General features: G+C 33.4%; 1 protein-coding gene across 1 annotated transcript; it reads left to right on the plus strand.

Annotated features, from left to right (window-relative positions):
- Positions 1 to 238: 238 nt before the first annotated feature.
- LOC118187734 (apolipoprotein D-like) lies at positions 239 to 18,454 on the plus strand. The gene is made up of 5 exons (XM_035358010.2): positions 239 to 442; positions 5,490 to 5,626; positions 7,552 to 7,637; positions 11,967 to 12,074; positions 17,708 to 18,454. The coding sequence occupies exons 1-5, from the start codon at positions 314 to 316 to the stop codon at positions 17,854 to 17,856; spliced, it is 609 nt and encodes a 202-aa protein (XP_035213901.1). The 5' UTR covers positions 239 to 313; the 3' UTR covers positions 17,857 to 18,454.
- The last annotated feature ends 253 nt before the right edge of the window (positions 18,455 to 18,707 follow it).

The following is an 18,707-nucleotide window of genomic DNA, read 5'->3' on the forward strand; positions in this document are numbered from 1 at the left end:
TTTTTGCTTCCAAATAAACAAAACAAATCTCAATGACTTCCTGTATGACTAGTTCTTAAAAAGGGTTATCAAGATTACATGGAATATGTAGATCTAAGTTAAAAGGAATATCTTTGTGTCATGATCATTAAGCATAAAGCAGATAAAACTTAGGTCAATGTTAATCATAGTATCACGAACTCCTCCGGGGCTGATCTTTATTTAGGACGGGATATGGAAGACATATAAATGCAAGGAGTGACTTGAAACGGGTTTTGTTCGTGGTGATCTTAGTTATCCTCACAACTTCAAAAGTTTTAGACGAGATTTTAAGATGGGAATCAAAGATACATTCCGAATACATATTTTGCTCATCTTTGCCATTAGTATTGCATGGAGTTTGTCCCTGTATCCAGCTAGCTGTCCTGAGCCAAAAGTCCAGGAAAATTTCGATATTGAAAGGGTAATGTACTTTTAAATCGTACTTTACTTTATAAGGCATATGTGACTACATTGAAATATGCTCAGCAAACAAAATACTGAAATACGTAACTGTACAGCTTTTCAAACAGCTTTTTTTTTTCTTCTGAAAAGGAATATTGATGCCCAAGGATGTTGCTATCAAACATATTTTTCCCCTTGAAGTTCCTATAATGTCTATTTTAATTTTGTTACAGAATAATTTAAATTCTGACATTGTGATTTGTGTAATACTATTTCATTTTCTTTTCTGGAAAGATTCTCAATATGCAGTTATTCATAATTGAAATAGTTCAATCTCATTTCTTGCTTCTTAACTTATTGTAGGAATTACAAATGAGCCTTTCAATTTTTAATCAAATTTCAATTAGAGTACTTTATTATTATTATTTGGTTTACATTATTTAAATCTTCGGTGACTTGGCGAATGTTACGAATTACAAATTCAGAAAATTTAAATTAAAATAATGCACATTTCAAGTAATTCAATTCGAAATAAATTCTTTTTTACTGCATTTATTACTATTACAGACTTTTTAATGTCAAATTACTTCGAGACTTTTTTTTTAGCATTTCTATGTTATTTGCTTGCATCACATTCCTTTAATAGCTGTTTCTAGTAACAGTCGAATACAGTTTAATGCCAATATTGAAGACTCTGAGATATCCTTTTGAGTAAAATTAAGCACATTTTGAATATTAAATGGCTTCTAGAAATAGAAGTTTCATTATCTTCTAGAAATTTCATTTTTATTCTTGGTTTTAGTATATCCCCCCCCCCATTTCTTGCAGTTTGCCTCTGTGCTGCTGTTTTTTGGTTTAGTCCGAACTGAATATGGGATAAACTTTAAGCGTATTTTTTACATTTTATTTTGCATTATATATGTATATATTATAAGAATATATATATTCTTATAATTTCATGTGCTGTCTCTTTCAGTATTTTTCTACATGTATATTGGTACTCGTACATTAACAAAACATGGATATAATGATACTAGTAATAAAAGCAAAGCACCTTACAATATAAAAGTCGCACTAATTGTTCCCATGGATTTCTCTGTTTGCTTCGGCAAGTATAATTTCAGTAGCCGAAGTAAACATGTTTTAGAAAGCGCTACAAACCGATTCAATCCCTCCAGTGTATGACGAATGCAAGTTTATATCTCCAAGATACCTCTTATCTTTTGAAAACCCATCGAGTTGCAACTGACGAAATTATAATAAGCGTGCAAAAAGCATCTTTCTACATCGTTCAGGATGATATTTGCCACTTGCCAGTTCCCATTCTTGCTCTGTTGCCTCTACTGATGCTTAACGTAGACAATATACAGGACTAATTTTTACTATTTATTTTTTGTTTGTTTGTTTGTTTGTCTATTACATTAGTTTTGAATTATAGTTTTATTATATGCATGGAAATCACGTAATTAATTTAATTCACATTCGAAAAGTAGCAGCCTATGCAGGTGGGGTAATTTTAATGAAAGTTCACGTAAATGAGATGATAGTTTTTTTCCTCGTGCTTCTAGGCTGTTCTATATGAGAACCAGTCGGCTTCTTTAATTAAATACACATGCCAAATCCTTTAGTGAACTCTGCTCTAAACAAAATAGTTAAAGAACAACTATGCATTTAAATATATAGCATCCCATTTGCCTAATTCTGATGATAACGGTACTTGCAATTAAGGGGGCATGCACGAAATATTATAAAAGATGCACATTTTTTTTTTTTTTCATTCAAGGGCAAAATTCAGGAATTCAGATGTAAATAAATAGGATATATACTTTTGAAAGAAAAAGTTCTCTCAAAATTATGCATAATTTTTATGTTAGAAAAATCTTGAATGTCTCGCAGTTGGTAAGATAAATTTTCGAAACGGATAACACAATTCTTGGAATATTTAGGGATATTTGACCCGATTATAACAAAAGGATTCACATGACTGTATAAAGTTACGCTCATAAATACCTTTTATTGATTTTCCACAACAATGAATGTCCCACCCTCCCCAAGAGCAAAATTTTAATCATTATTTCAATATGCTTATACGCTTTAGACTGAAATTGAATGGAGTTAATTTTTATAATGAACAAATTTCTCGTGTAAAAATAATCTAGTAAACAATCAATCTTTGGATTTAAAAGGGCGATTATAACCGGTTGATTAACTGATTAACGGAAAAAAGAGAGATGCCTTCAGAAAGGACTTCTAAGGAAAACTGGTTTGTTTTCACCTCAGACATGCGGGAAATAGCCACCCAGCCGGTATAGTGGTTAGTGACCCTAACTGCCGTAGCGCCCGGGTTTGAACCCCGGAGCCCGGTAACTGCCCGGGTTTGAATCCCGGAGAAGGCATGGTTGTAACTATTCGTCCTTTCAATAGCAGGCAACGGTGGTCACCTATTAGGTGCTTCCATAATGAAATGGCCACTACTTCCGGCCATTAAAAAAATCGTGTGGAAAACCACAAATTTTCTTCGGAAAACGGACACGAGAAGAATTTATTTAGTGCTTAGAGGTCTTACCCTCTCGTCCAAAACTGGTGGTCTACAAGCAATAAATAAATCAACTAGATTACTGTTTCAAAATTATGTTACTGCATTAGTTTCTTATGCAAATGATACTGCATTTACTTATTACCAGAACTCCTGATATAATTAACGTATCTTCATCTAACATCATTTTTTTTACCTACACATTACACGACGTTGCATGCTGGGAAAAAAATTAAAAGTAAAGAAACTTCTTTAGATATTAATTCTGATAGCATGCTATTTTATTGTTTTCAAAAACCCCCATTCACTTCTTCACAAAAAAGCCTTCCAGGCTACTAGTTCATTGTCGTTTATCTTCTTATCAAAGATTTTATCTTATAAAAGACTCCAAATTTGGAGCTTGACAGCTAGTCCTTCTTTCTTCTTCACATCATTAATCTTTCGAAGCTGACTTCTTTCTTTCATTACTGTCAGTGACATTAATGGAGCTTTTCATAAAGCCTAATTTTGTATGTAAAAGGATACTAATAAGTCGTTCAAATTTATTAGTAGAACATATCGAATATTTTGTTTTCCTAATACAAACGATTCTCTTCTGTCTTTCAAGTAAAGCGACATTCTGCGAATCCTTCTTGCAGTCCCACAGTAGTACAGCAATATTGTTTAAATAATTAGAAATCTCCTAACCATATTTGATATAATAATTCATATAGGATAACAAAGAAAGAATTTCATATCTTTCCTTCTTTTCTAAGAAAAGGATTATTCAGATTGTAACAAAGAACGTGAAGGCTATCTGCTTCAATAATGCTTTCGTGAAAGAATTGTTAAAAGAGACTGACTGGTATTCATCTTACATACGAGGAAATCTCCCCTGAAGACAGCCTATTCTCCAGGATTTGAACCCGTGGCGAATTACCCGTGTTCAGCAGTTTTACTGCTCGGCCACTCTTTTAATGGAAAATGTGCCACTAGTATTCACGGCTTGCTGAGGCTTAGTTTATATGAAGCTATAAATAATTACCAATTCTGCAAGAATATATTAATAACCTAGCTTTTCTACTGAACTATTTGTCTTTTCCTCTGACCACTCCCTTCGATGTTTCCGAAACTTTTGATATTTATTGGGAACAACATGCACCGTCACCCAGCCAGTATAGTGGTTATCGCTGACTGCCGTGCCAGGCTCGAATCCCGGAGAAGGCATCGATGTTTGTAAATGTATAATGTCCGTGCGACATGGGGGCACTCTAAATATGCGGCGAGCTGAAAATCCTCTCTAGAGGTTGATGGTAGAGGAAAAGGAGTGGGAGACCCTCGGACCCGTCCCCCCGGCGTACTCTTCATTAAAATTGGGGGCGGAACTGAACTAAATCGCACTGTTACCTGTAAGGTGCTCAAGGCTGTTGTTCAACGACAGGCGTAATTTTTCGCTCTTTGCCACAACGATTTTTGTGGGCTCGGGCTGACTATAGGTCAGACAAGTGAGCATTAGCAATAACAACAACAACACAACAACAACAATATGCACAATATGCACCACAAAATTGGTGACTGAGTTTTTAAAGACAGTTAAAAATTCGTGAGTTGCATATCCCACACATAGCGACGGGAACCCAAATGTTTTCGGAAAAAGAGCTTTATTGGAAAGTTTTTTTTTTTTTTTTTTTTCCTACATTTTATCTGATAGTCGAATTATTTAGGAGTCGTTTCAAAATGCCTTTCGTAACAAAGAACAAACTACGTTTAAAAACTGCACGATGATTTTTATTGCAGATGCAGGCAAATGTATAAACGTACTTAACTTTCGTCAGTAATATTCCGTTGTGAAAATGATTTTAATGATTTATTATGAATTAGTTAAAGATGACAAAACATTTTCCTATCCAAATTCTTCATCTGCTCGTGAAAACTGTGTTTTAGGCGCCTATTTTCCCCGTATGACAAAAACCTCATTAACCTATTGCATTTTTCAAACGCAGCTTACACTGCCTTTCTCTTTCGCGATGTATCACTTAACTTACTATAGCATAATAAATATTTTGCTAACTGATCATATAGTCTTATAGGAACTATCACTCATGAAATTATCTTCATAAAATTCTTAGCTTTTGGGGTTTTGATTAGGTTTATCTGATTTCGGCAAAGTACGCGAGAGCTATCTATCTAAGGGGTGCCTTTGGTGTGGGACATTTTAAGGGAAGATCGCTCGTTTCCATGTTACAGATGGCTAAAATCGTGAAAACACTCATGCTGCCAGCACGTTTGCCTGGAAACGAACCCAGATCGAACTACTAGTATTTTGAGACCATCTTTTTGGGTGAAACTTTGTAACTGACAGAGTATATGTATGACCAATATTCTTTAAAAAATTAGCTTAGCCACATTACCTTAACACCCTGTAATGGAATATCCCATCATTAATTCAGAAGTAAGCAAAAACTTTGAAACAATATATTTTACACAGTAGTAAATGAAGATAATATTTTTTTTTAATTCATCCTATCATTTTTTTTTTTTTTTTTTTCAGTTCAGTGGACTTTGGTACGAAGTGCAGAGGACGTTTGCATTGGTTGAAGGAGGATTGAAATGTGCCACAACTGTTGTGAGTGGTGCGAGCAACAAGAAAATGAGAGCAACATTTCGACGAAATGGAATTAACATACTGTAATGATTTTTTTCCCACTACAGTTAATATCATTTTCCTAATGCAGTCGAACTCTGTTATAACGAAGGCAGATTTGTTTTAGTTTGGTTTGGTTAATTCAATTATGGCAAAGCGCTCGAGGGCCAAGGGTCAAAGGGAAGAGATGCCATCGTGACTTTCTAAGGGAAACTGGCTCGTATATATGTTATATACCTGGAGAAAAACACAAAAACATCCATGCAGCCAGCCCGCTGACTGGGATTTGAACCCCGGACCGAACTACCACTGTTCAGCGACTTTACCGCTCGGCCACTGGTGAGCTAACAAGAGTAGATATCATCAGATTACGTGGCTGTAAATAGCAATCAGTTTCAATATTTTTTTTTTCCTTTCCAATGGCGGGCACTTGCCTGTAACGGCATGGTCACTACTAAGGCCAGAAGTGATGCCATTTTACTGTAGAGGCACATAATAGGAGGCCACCGCTACCATCCTATTAGGGAACAGACAATTTTATATCCATGGCTTCTCCGAGATTCGAACCCGAGCCCTTCGGTATAGCAGTCAGGCTCCCCTAAGCACTATACCGTATGGGCGGCCATATGATTTTGATTTTACACGTTATTGTCGAGCATATTTTATTCAAGAAGAATTTGTTTACATTTAACTAACGATAGGAAGTAGGTTAAGGTTAGGCTGTTTGAATACGAGAAAGCACACAAGGGCTATCTGCCTAAGGGAAAGGATGCCTTTGAGAAGAACTTCCTAACAGAGAGTGGCTCATATCTTCGCTATACACGAAGAAAACCACGAAAACAGTGATGCAGCCAGGTTGTTCGCCGGGGTCGAACCTTGGGCGAACTAGCAGTGTTCAGCGGTGTTAACTACTCAACCATTGTGGTCCCGAGGATATTAAACAAGACATGTTTTGGGATTATTAATTCTCATTATGATGAAGTTCGACTGTATTTCACCATTTTTCATCGTTATTTAGAGTAAACTGTATATTTGTAGATACTGTTTCTTTTTTTTCTTTTTTTTTTTTTTTTTTAATTATTATTGAGAATGTAATATGAAATTCAACTCTGCTGTCAGAGTTTCGAGCCATGAATCTTTTAATAGCAAGCTGGAACTGCCAATCGCTTACGCATGCAAGGGCAAAAGCAATAATTCTTCTCATTTAAAAGGCGACTTGGGAGAAGCCTGAGGCCTTTTAAATCCAGGTGATGACGGGTTAGTTCAAGCGAAAATGCAGAAGCTATTAAGTTTTTCGAGGCAGGTAACGTAAAATTCAATTCTGGGATTCGAAACAGGGATCTCCAAACTGCCATCTGGACATACTAACAGTAACAAGCAAGGGGAAATGCTATTATCTTATGCATTTATCAGAGAGTAGCTTTTTTAATGAGACATTATTTTGTGTAAACTTTCAGGGTTATTTTTAAATTACGAAAACCAGAAATATCCAGAATTACTTTTAATTACATAAAATTTTCCTCGTATAATGATATTGCTTATCACTTCTAAATAAAGTGCATTAAATCGTATATGAATATTTTAAAACTAATTTAATCATTTTTAAATATATTTTAAGAATTAATTGTGATAACGTACTTTTAAATTAATTAAAATGGAACAATCTGCCTGTAGTACTTAAATTTTAAATCAGATCTTAACTAGTAATTTTAATCTTCCGTAACCTCGTCTTAAGGAAATGAAAATTAAAAATACGGATTTTGAAAGAATGTTAAAAGTAATGCAAAATAATATTTTAAATTGAATTTAACATTATTTTATTTAAGATGTTGCAGAGGAAAGTGAAGTTAACGCTAAGTAACTACAATAAATAAATTCGAATTTTGATAAGCAAGCAAATAAAAGCTCTTCATTCATTCTCACTGAAGCAAATTAATAAAACTCATATAAAATAAATTTTTATTTACAGGAACAGACGGGTAACATTAATGAGAGGTTATCTTCACACCCCTGATGCCAAAGCTCCAGCCAAGTTGGAACTTGTCATGGGTCCACGTAAGTACTTATATTATAACTATATCCCTGAACCGTTATTAGACATTTCATCAGAAAATAAGCTTTCTAAATTAAGGATTCATTAAAAAATGTCCTTGAATATATGCAAAAATTTGGAACAATTATTTTAGAAGCCTTTATCACATTTAAAATGGACACTGCATTTTTAAACACTTGACATGTAATTTATCCTGTACTCGCTTTAAACAGTATTTAAAGCGGCTACTGGATTCCAAAACACCTAATATATGTACACTGCTGGCCATTAAAATTGCAACACCAGGAAGGAATGATCTGACGAACGTCAAAATGAAAGGAAGAAGAGGTTGGGATATGAAAATGATCAGTATTTCAGAGTATTTAGACAACACAGGAGCGAGAAATGACATCTGCAGCACTGCACAAAAGAAAAGTTGCATGGTGGATTTCTCATTCGAAAAGCGCTTTGTAAGGTCGGAGTTTGCAAATAATATCGTGTTGTGCCTCGAATAAGAATAAATGTTTACCGGCAACTGTCGGAATTTGATAGACACAGGATCGTTGCCTGTCGAGAGTGTGGATTATTGTTCCATGATATCGCCCGTCGATATTACTTTAATCACTTTTCTGATGTCTGCATGCTAAAACCTAGGTGTGTGAAATGTGCGTGACCGCACAGAACTATCGATTGTCCTAACTAAAAGGCTTGAATTGGTTAAGTGATGTAAAATTGTGTCTTAACTAACCATACTGCAAATTACCGTGGATGTTCCAAATTTCCTAAACTCTTGATTTCTAACTCAGATCCAAAGCCTAGTATGAACTCTACGGATACTGTTAATTCTGATGTAATACTGACCCCTGTTAGTGACAACATTTCATATGCTGACATGGTAAAAGGTAAAAAACGAGTTCCTATGCATTAGAGTGAAGAAAACGCTATCAGTCTCCTTTTTTTTAACTTTAGTGAGTTTTCGCAAGTACTGTAGGATATTTTTGGCCTTGTTAAGGAATTGAGTAGATGTTCCAAGACACCTCTTTGCATAATATAGTTAGGAAAATAGCGCACCGCATCCCTGAAATTAAATCTATGGAAAAAACTTTGTATAAGCTTTTTATTAATTTTTCTACTTTTGAAAACAAATTTAATACTGATAAATAAATACTTTTGGTTAATATTCTTAATCAATTCCTCTTATGAACTTAATTAATGTGTATTTATTTCGTATATTTTATGTTAAATGAAAAATTTAACCCTCTCAGCGTTAAGGCCGGAAAATTCCGTACAAAAGGTTGCCCTCCACATTCATTATACATGAAAATTTCTGCTAGCTTTTAATGTATCTGATTTCAGTTTGGATGTATATTGGAAGAAAAGGAATCAAGGTACAAAATGAAAGAGTCATTTTTTAATTAAAATCAAGAAAATATCACTTATTCATGACATTTTGAGGAACTTTGAAATTTCAAGGCTAAACTCGTAACGCTCAATAAACTTAAGTTTATTTCAGTACTTAGTTCTTAAACACGATCAAATCAAAATAAATTGTATTGTATGCTGAGTAATTTCGTTTAAAATTTGATCGAACGAAAAAGAATATTAACTAATATGCTCCGTGGAAGTTAGTGCTATTAATTAGTATGCTAATTTGGCACACGGTCGTCAAATTTCAAATAGTTAAAGACATCAGACTTAAAAAAAAGTTAACACCGGAATAAGGCAGGCAAAGTTGGAAGGTCTTGGCTTTAAGTGAGGAAGTATTTATTTACTTGAAACCTACTTCGTTTTCTCTTTCTTGTGGGGGGAATAGAAATTTCGGCTCAAGTCCACGATTTTCCGGATTGTCCCTTGCGGCTAAACTTCCATCGGCTAAAAGGACACCAAACCCCATTCCACGGAGGAGTGCGATTGATACTGCACCCTAGTTAGGTTCTGAAACAACAAATTTACGACCATAGCTGACGACCAAGCTTATAAATAATGAAAAAGTTTGTAAAAAAAAAATATATATATATATGCTTTCGATATAAATGAATGTAGAAATTTTAATTGCAAAGAAAAAAATAAAAAGTATTATTGCTGCGAACAAATTTACAATATCATTTAAATTTTAAGAGCATATGAAAATTAATTGCACTTATCTAAACCCATGAAAAAATATATTATTCCAAAAAATTGAATTTATTATTCCTAACAATTGCATAAGTGAATAATTGTTGAGCAGGCAGGAGACAGACTTATCAAGGGGAAGTTGCCCCAATCCTAACTCTTCAATTACTCAATTCGTGTTCTGTCATCCATATAGGCAAGTGTAAAAGTAAAATTCAAAGCCAAAAGTTTGTGAATTACAAAAAAAAAAAAAAAAAAGAAAAAAGAAAAAAAAGAAAGAAAAAATTAAACAGTGGAATTTTGAGAAAATAGAAAATAAATTACTAGAGTTAAAATTAATTAAAATAATTAAAAGTCACCAAATTTTTAGAAAACCAAAGTAATTTAGAAACTCTTGCCTACAGGAAACTTCCTCAAAGTTTGTAGGCAAGAGTTTCTGAATTACTTTGGTTTTTCTTAAAAATTTGGTTTTCTACTCTTAATTGACTTTTAATTAATTTTAACTCTAGTCATTTACTTGCTATTTTCTCAAAATTCCACTGTTTAAATTTCTTTTCTTTTTTTTATTGTAATTCACAACATTTTACTTTTGGTTTTGAATTTTACTTTTAATCTTGCCTATATAGATGACGAAACACGAATTGAGTAATTGAAGAGTTAGGTTTGTGGATAACTTCCCTTTGATAAGTCTGTCTCCTGCCTGCTCAACAATTATTCACTTATGCTATTTTTAGGAATAATAAATTCAATGTTTTGGAATAATATATTTTTTCATGGTTTTAGATAAGTGCAATTAATTTACATATGATCTTAGAATTTAAATGAATTGTAAATTAGTTGGCAGCAATAATAATTTTTATTTATTTTTCCTTTGCAATTAAAATTTCCTAATTTAATTTTAAATTTTAATTTTATATTTGCTTTATACGAATAGAGAATATTTGTTAAATTCTAATTTCATTCCTTGCAGCAATGGCGCAAGAGAATTATTTAAATTTAATTTAACTTTACTATTTTCTTGTTAAACAATTTTAAACATATGTTACCGTGAAAGACCGAAATTGGAGAATGTCGACTTTCACCGGAGAATATCAACATTCACCAAATACGTCGGTGAAAGATCGAATATTGCATTACATTCTTGTATATTCGGACCCTCACCGGTGTATGTCGACAATCACAGATATGCTCTGGTGTAAGTCGAAAAGAGAGGTCATAAAGTGCCGTAATAGTTTAAGTTGTTGCAATAAATAAGATTTGAATCACATAATTCAGTAAGTTTTTTATTACTGTTATTTTATTTTCTCATTTAGAACGTAGTATATAATTAAGTAAGTTTTTAACTTCTATTATTTTCCTTTCTCATTTTGAATGTATTGTGTGTGTTTTAGGTTCTCATGTTCTTAGGTTCTTATTTCAAGTCTCAAGTGCGTTTATTCGTGACTGAATTACGGAGAAGAAAATATAATATTGTTATATGTTCAACATTCACCGGTTTAAGTCAGAAATAAGAGTATTTGGAAAATATTTCGGACATACACCAAGAGACTATGTGAATGTTGACATTCACCGGTGAAAGTCGACATTCTCCAGATTTCGGTGTTTCACCGTAACATATGTATATATAAGATAAAAATTAGGGAAAACAAATTCATTACTTAATTTAGCTATAGCCCCTTAATTCTTCATTTTAATTTGGCCATTTCCATTCGCTATTCTGAAAATAGTAACTGTTATAATAAATTTTTCAAGACTGCATTATTTCCAGATTAACCCATATCATATGGCTTTTACATAATGATGATAACGTAGCTAATTCAAACCGAAATCATTCCCTTAAACTAAGCACCAATGATTGAATAACTACGCACTTGCTTTAGTATAAAAAAAAAGTGTAAATGTTACTTCCTGGAAAGGGTACGATTAGCGTGCCAATTTGTATGGGGCAGCAAATTGTTTAACTACAATAAAAGAAATATGATATAAATCTGCTACGATTGCGTTTTATTGCATCTACACGACATCCAAGCTTATAGTTCAGTACGGATCTTCTATGTGTGCTTTAACATTTGCGTCATTTCCAAATCATCATACACGCACGCACACATATATATTAATTATATTCTTTAAATATATGTATATATTGTATTACAGTAATAGAATTAATAACAATAAGTACATAATAAATAAATATTACTAATGCACATGAGTCACGTATGATATTTTTTTTATAATTTCAGTGTCCCTTTTTCTCCGATATCGCGTCATCGATACTAATTACGATGACTATGCTGTTGTGTGGGGCTGTTTCGAATCACCGAAATACAGTTCAATCCTTGGACATACAGGTACGTATTTATAGGCATTTATTTATACTGAAAATGAAACTGAAGATATAAGAAACTAACATAAAATGCAGATTAACTGATTTCTTGAGAGACAATTTATTTTTAGAATTCATCTTGAGATGTTTTGATTTTAAGTTATAAGGTTCAACACAGTTTGCTTTAATCCAAAATACCAGTCTAATCTTCTAGACTGCCAGACGAATTTTCGTCTCGTTTTTAATTGTCAGTATCAGAGCATTTAGCAAATACAACAGTGTAAAAACAACTAAGGGTTTAACTTCAACTCGAAGTATGGAACTCAAATAACTAATAAAGCTAACTTACTAATAGTTTCTGTCAAAATTGATACACAATAATGAATTAAATTATTTATAGTTCAAAAGGTTAAAATTTAGATTTTAACCATCTGGTTCTGATATTTACACGGCCACTGTTTAAGGAAATTTTCAAATAGGAGAAAACTCACCAAACATTAGCAATAACAGAGATAATACCATGGACAAGTTTTGTTGCCAGACCCCTCTCTCTCTTAATTTAAATTCTTATTCCTACCCTTTTATTTATGTATTTTGGTGAAATATTGCACCGCTTTTAACATAAGAAATAACGTATTAAATAAGCCTTATAAATTAACTCCGACTTCCTGACGCTGGCTCTGATTTTAAGTCCTGTATGTGTTAACAAACATTTTTAAAATTTTCATTTCTGATAGTAATCAATTTAATCTGTTGAGTAGATCTACTAACCTAAAGATCAGAATATTTGAACACTATATTTACCTGATTACGTTAGTTAGGATAATTCTTACACTTATCTATAGTTTTCAAATTAGGATCTAAAATTTTTACTTGAGCAGAGCTTTGCAAATTCTGGGAGTTAAAAATATTTAAGTATGACGAAAACAGGTTGACGTCCTTTCTGCTGTCTGCAGTTTTAGAGCTCTTTAGAATATGCATTGAGTAACGAATTATTATTAGGATTCTGATTCTTCCATTCAGTGTAATTAATGTAATCTATATGTGATACCTTCGGTAAATATTAATATAATTGAGTACGTGGATCAGTTTGTCCCCCCTCACCTTCCCCCAATGTAAGAAATATTTCCTTTCTTCTTCAATTTAAAATATCACGTGAATCTAAATGCGAATCTAGATTTGGAAAAAAAGAGGTGTACAGCTTTCAAGCTATTGAAACTTTGAAACAGAAACTCATGCTGTGTGAAATAATCCTAAGTCTACAGCATTACATATAACTTTTGCATTGCCCTGTAATTAAGCAAAGTAATCAGAAACAGAAGAATATGAAAATAATTGTATTGTGCGAAGAGTCATGAAGTTGGTTACAATATAAGTTAATTCTGACCTTTGTACACGAATAATAAGCCTAAATAAAACATGAAATAAATAAGAGTTGCCTTCAGCTTATATTGCAGCAACCCAGTGCCACTTCCCATAGTGCAGTTAGCGATCACTTCACATTATGTACTCGACACTTGTTACAATAACCACTCATTACAGCGACCGGCGCAAAAAAAGTCCTGAATATTAGAGCATTTATCCTATCTTACTTTCACATCCCGCAAAACGACCTCTTAGGATTATTTATTCCAATGCAATATCCAAATTCAATTCTTGTTTTAAATAAAAAATTCTTTAAAACATCCGTAATAAGCAAGACCTGATTTTTTTCGTGGCTTTTCCTTTATTTTCCGGTTCTATTTAATTTTAGAAAGAAACACTGCCTTTTTAAACTTGATATATTGTTTTCCATGTTAATATTTATTTGATAACAACGTGAATAAGAACCGATATCGTGTACTGTGTTTTGAATTTCTTTAAAAATCTTAATTTTATGCATTTTCGTTAAAGCGACCGCTCGTCATAATGTTTTGTTTCTCTAGAATGCATGGGTTTTTTATAATGAGAATGGATTACAGATTTTTACAGAGAATGGATTACAGAAGTAATTATTAAAATATTGTATTATATTCCTGTGCAAAAGGCTACATTTAAGCCCTCTATGACTCAGATTACTTTGGATACCACTGATCTGCACTCTTAAGTTTCTGTATCCCTACCTTCTATAACTAAACGCGTATATTCATTTACACTCATGTCCATAAATTAAGGATAATGCAAAATCAGGCAAAGGAAGAGTTAGAAGCAAAACAAATTTGACTTATTTGTAAAGCTTATTTATTAAACAAAAGGTAAAGAGCACAAAAAGATGCAATATGTTTGATATTATTAAAAAATTAGCGATTTTTTGTCCCTGGAGCAAATTACAAAAAAAACCTATTTACAAAAAAACAATATTACATGGTTGGTATGACTGTTAATAGATTGTATGTCTCCCAGACGATGCAATACAGTCCGTACAACGCCTAGGCATGCTGAGTAACAAATTATCGATCTGATCTTGGGGGATATTACACCACCACTCAAAAAGCAATGCTCTCCAAAGTTCGGGTAGACATGTAGGAGGAGGTTGACGGGCTGCAACTCGTCGGCCAAGCATGTCCCACACGTGCTCTACTGGATTCAAGTCCGGTGAGAATGCTGGCCAGTCCTTACGGGTGATATCTTCCGATTGAAGGCATTCGCTTACGATGTTTGCACGGTCAGAACGGGCGTTGTCATCCATAAACACAAATTGTGCGCCCATGACGCCTCGAAACAAACGTACATGTTGCTCCAGAGTGACGTCCCGATAGATTTGGCTTGTCATGGTTCCAATTTGAACATGCAGATTAGTTCTGGAACCCAGAATAATTCCACCCCAAACGAGCACTCCTGCACTTCCGTAACGGTGTCGTTCAATGATGTTTTCTTGGTGGTAACGGGTACCTGGAGCTCTCCATATGAAAGTCCATCGAGAATCAGACTGCAAGCTAAACCTGGGCTCATCGGAAAACATCACACAAGCCCATTGTTGCGGTGTCCACAATGCATGCGCTCTACTCCAGGCTAACCGCAGGCGACAGTGAGTTGCAGTTAAGTGGAACGCATCTGACAGATCTACGAGCATATAGACCAATCTGCCCTAAATGCCTGTACACGGTCTGCCTTGAAATTGTCGTACCAGTGGCTGAAGAGAGCTGACGAGACAGGTCTGAGGCTGTACTCCGTCTGTTTCTTTTGGCAGTAACTGCCAAATACCGGTCCACATTCGGCGTTGTAACTCTGGGGCGACCTGTGCTGTAACGTCTACTCACATTACCATCATCTTGGAATCGTTGCCAAAGCCTGGAGATGACACTTTGGGCAATTCCAAGTTCATCTGATACTTCCAGTTGGGTACGCCCACATTCCAGACGGCCGATAATTCTATCACGTAAAAAATCATCCAAATGAGTCCTTTGTGTCATAACTATTCGGTTATTGCACTGAAATGCTTATAAATCGCCTGCGAACAATTTTACTTCTTTGCCTGTATTCCTTATATATCACTCTCTTACACTCTCGTCATTGTGACGTACCATCGGTGTCATCTGGTTACTTCCTGAAATTTGCATATGATTCTTGAAGATGTGTGTAGTGATTTTACAGGTGATATATTTATTTTAGAGTTCGATTTCCGCATGACTCTGAATTATCCTTAATTTATGGACATGAGTGTAGTTTTCAGGTTACTTTGGATACCACCAGTCCTTGCTATAAAGTTTCTGTATCCGTACCCTTATATAATAAACGCGTATATTCATTTAGTTTGTTAGCTTTAGACTTATCTTTTATGATATACTTCGTCTGATAAGCCTCTATACATTTACCGAAAAAACAAATGTTCGTATACCCATACTAAATTCGTATATGTGTTTATAGTGAAGGAAATTAAGTAAGTAGAGAATATGCTGTATATAACCTGATAAAATATGGCGACTAAAACAATAACAAGTTAGCTACCGAGTATTGCGCTAGCATATCCAGCATTTCTTTCGAGATAAAATAATACTCTTAGATGTTTTTTTATAGTTATTCGAGCATATATATACAAATATACATACATAATTTAGTAATTAATATCGCAGGATTTAAAAATTGTATGTAAGTCTATGACTTACATACAATTTTTAAACCCTGCGATATTAATTACTAAATTAAAGGATATACCGAGTTAAAAATCTCAAGAGTCTAATCATGCACGTTTCATTTAACGTATATAATTAGAAAATATGAATTTTTCTGTAGTAGTTTGTGGTTTATGTTTATCGTATATGTGCAAAACTCTACCAATATTATCGGTATTATGTTTTAATAATGTGGCAGCCTCTGGATATCTAAAGCAGTGGAATTGTGTTTATAACATATTGAATAGGTTAATCAGAAATATTATGCATGATCTTTTATAATGCCTCTCTGTGTGCGGATCATAATAAAAGCTATGCATTAAAATCCCTCCTTAGGATATCTCATGCACATAACTGTTGGTAGAAGCATGAGCAGCATTTGTTCGGAATATAGGCTATAGTAACGTACCAGTATTATAAAAGATACTGTTGTTAATCAAGGATTTTTTTCTTTTAAAGAAAAAGAACGGTGAATATTTCATGTGTGAATACATTTAGAAAACGAAGTATATAACATGAAATAGTTTCTAGCAAACGATGATAAATAGCAACATAGTTGCTATATTAATTTTAAAATGCTGGAATTGTTTCGAAAGAGCACAAGCCATTATCATCAGCAAATGCATGCCAGAAAATCAGCATCTGTATATTCAAGAAACGTATGCAATGATATCCATTTAAAAGGGCCAGGAGGGTAGAGACAAGGTTTAATAACGAAAAATTATGCTACATGATTCTATCAGTCATCTATCACTTTTCTTTCAGTCAGTTATAAGAATTCTTCGTAAAATTCCCAATTTTAGCCTTTTCCTGATATTCTACAGATGAACTGCAAAGTTTTATTACTTTGGCAAAACCGTTAACCAGATTTATTTCTACTTTCGTTTGCTCATTCATTCCTTCAATCCAAAAGTGCGCAAATGAAAAGGAAATAAAAGACTTGAGAAAAATCACAACAGTGACGGATTTAACAGCAAATTTAATAATGATCTTAGCATAGAGAATATTGTTTTTGATGACGATACTAGTATAGTTAGCTCGGAGAAGATAAATTTATAAGAACATCGAAGAATTAAAAATCCCCCCCACCGCTGTTAGCTGACTGAGGTAAGCTGATTTAAGAAAATTAGGCATAATCACCTAATTAATTTTAGAATCAAAGTTGCGGCACTAATTATTTAGAAAACGTATTATTTAGAAACTCTATGCGTTTAAGAAACGAAATTTATCTACCTCGCCTTAAAAAAATGGTAAATAGTCGAACGCAAAATGGCAGTGAAACGGAATTCGTACATTCTTTGTAATCCGTTTAAAACAGTTAAGGCGATGTTGACGATGAAAGACATTAATAAGGTTGAGATGATAAACTTGAAAATGCCTGATTCAAACACATACAGACCACGTCGAATGAACCTCGTTTCCGTTGTATTTCATTCCAAATTTTTACTCCTCTTTCTTCCGTCTAATTCGAAATGCGATTCGCCTCGAATAGCATTTAGATAACCAGGGAATGTCATGTTATAGTGTTGATATTAATAATAATAACAACAATATTTCTTCCATTCAGAGAATCTGTGGATCCTGTCTCGAAATAAAACTATAGGAGAAGAATTCAAACAGAAAATTTATGGCTACCTGGATAGCATAAATGTCAGCCGAGCTGGACTTGTGGACACTAATTTTGAAAACTGCACTTCTCAACAATATTCAGGTTAACAACTGTAACTCTACGATTGTCTTCATTCAAACATATAATTTATTAACTTATTTATAAAATCATTGAGAATGGTGGATATGTTCATCTTTTATACAGCAAGACAAAGCCAAGAAAACAAGGCCCTACATTTTGAAAATAGAAAAAGGAAAACGCATGGATTCATAATTTCCTCAGCTAGAAATTTTGAAATATACATACCCAAGCAAAAGAAACTAATTTTTAATATTCTAGTTCTCTAAAATCGTTTGCTGGATAATGCTTTACTCTTGCAACTCTCTGCCGATTCCATTTACTTTATAGAATTTGTTGAACAAAATCTCAGAGTTGGCAATCTCAGAGTCACCTTGTAATTCTGCAATCGCACAAACCGTATCATCTCTCTAAGCCTAAATCTCGCTGCTAAGAATTTATTCCTGAAGCAGTCATGATATTTAAAAAACTAAACTAAAACTCCATTTTGAAATTCAGATGGTGTTAATACTATCAATAGTAAAAACGAAGTATTCACAGATCCCCAGAAGAATCAAAAAGTTGTTCTAATAATTCTCATTCATTTACGTATAAATTTTATAAAATAAAAATCCAGTATATCCCCGACTGCTGTATCATCCTTTTTTTTTTTTTTTTTTTTTTTTTTTATCAAGTTTTATGTCACTTACTTCCTATAAAATTTGTTACATGTTTTAATTATAAACTTGATTTTTATAACTAAAATGACTGAAAAGCTTAATCTGAGTTATGATTGCAAGAAACGTATTTGTTAAATATATCAGTAACACTTCTGGGCTTTATTGCATTTAAAGTCGACAAGAACTTAAAATATCAGTACAACATTGACGTATATTTTTTT

This window comes from Stegodyphus dumicola, chromosome X2 (assembly GCF_044657685.1).
Source record: "Stegodyphus dumicola isolate Sdum_Otavi_A_Nest chromosome X2, ASM4465768v1".
NCBI lineage: Eukaryota > Metazoa > Arthropoda > Arachnida > Araneae > Eresidae > Stegodyphus > Stegodyphus dumicola.

Bases quoted from the DNA above. Each gene is read 5' to 3' on its own strand.
- LOC118187734 (XM_035358010.2), top strand. From the start codon at position 314: ATGGGAATCAAAGATACATTCCGAATACATATTTTGCTCATCTTTGCC. The intron at 5,627-7,551 runs GTAATGATTTTT...TTTTATTTACAG, and splicing joins CGAAATGGAATTAACATACT to GAACAGACGGGTAACATTAA. The intron at 7,638-11,966 runs GTAAGTACTTAT...TTATAATTTCAG, and splicing joins GGAACTTGTCATGGGTCCAC to TGTCCCTTTTTCTCCGATAT.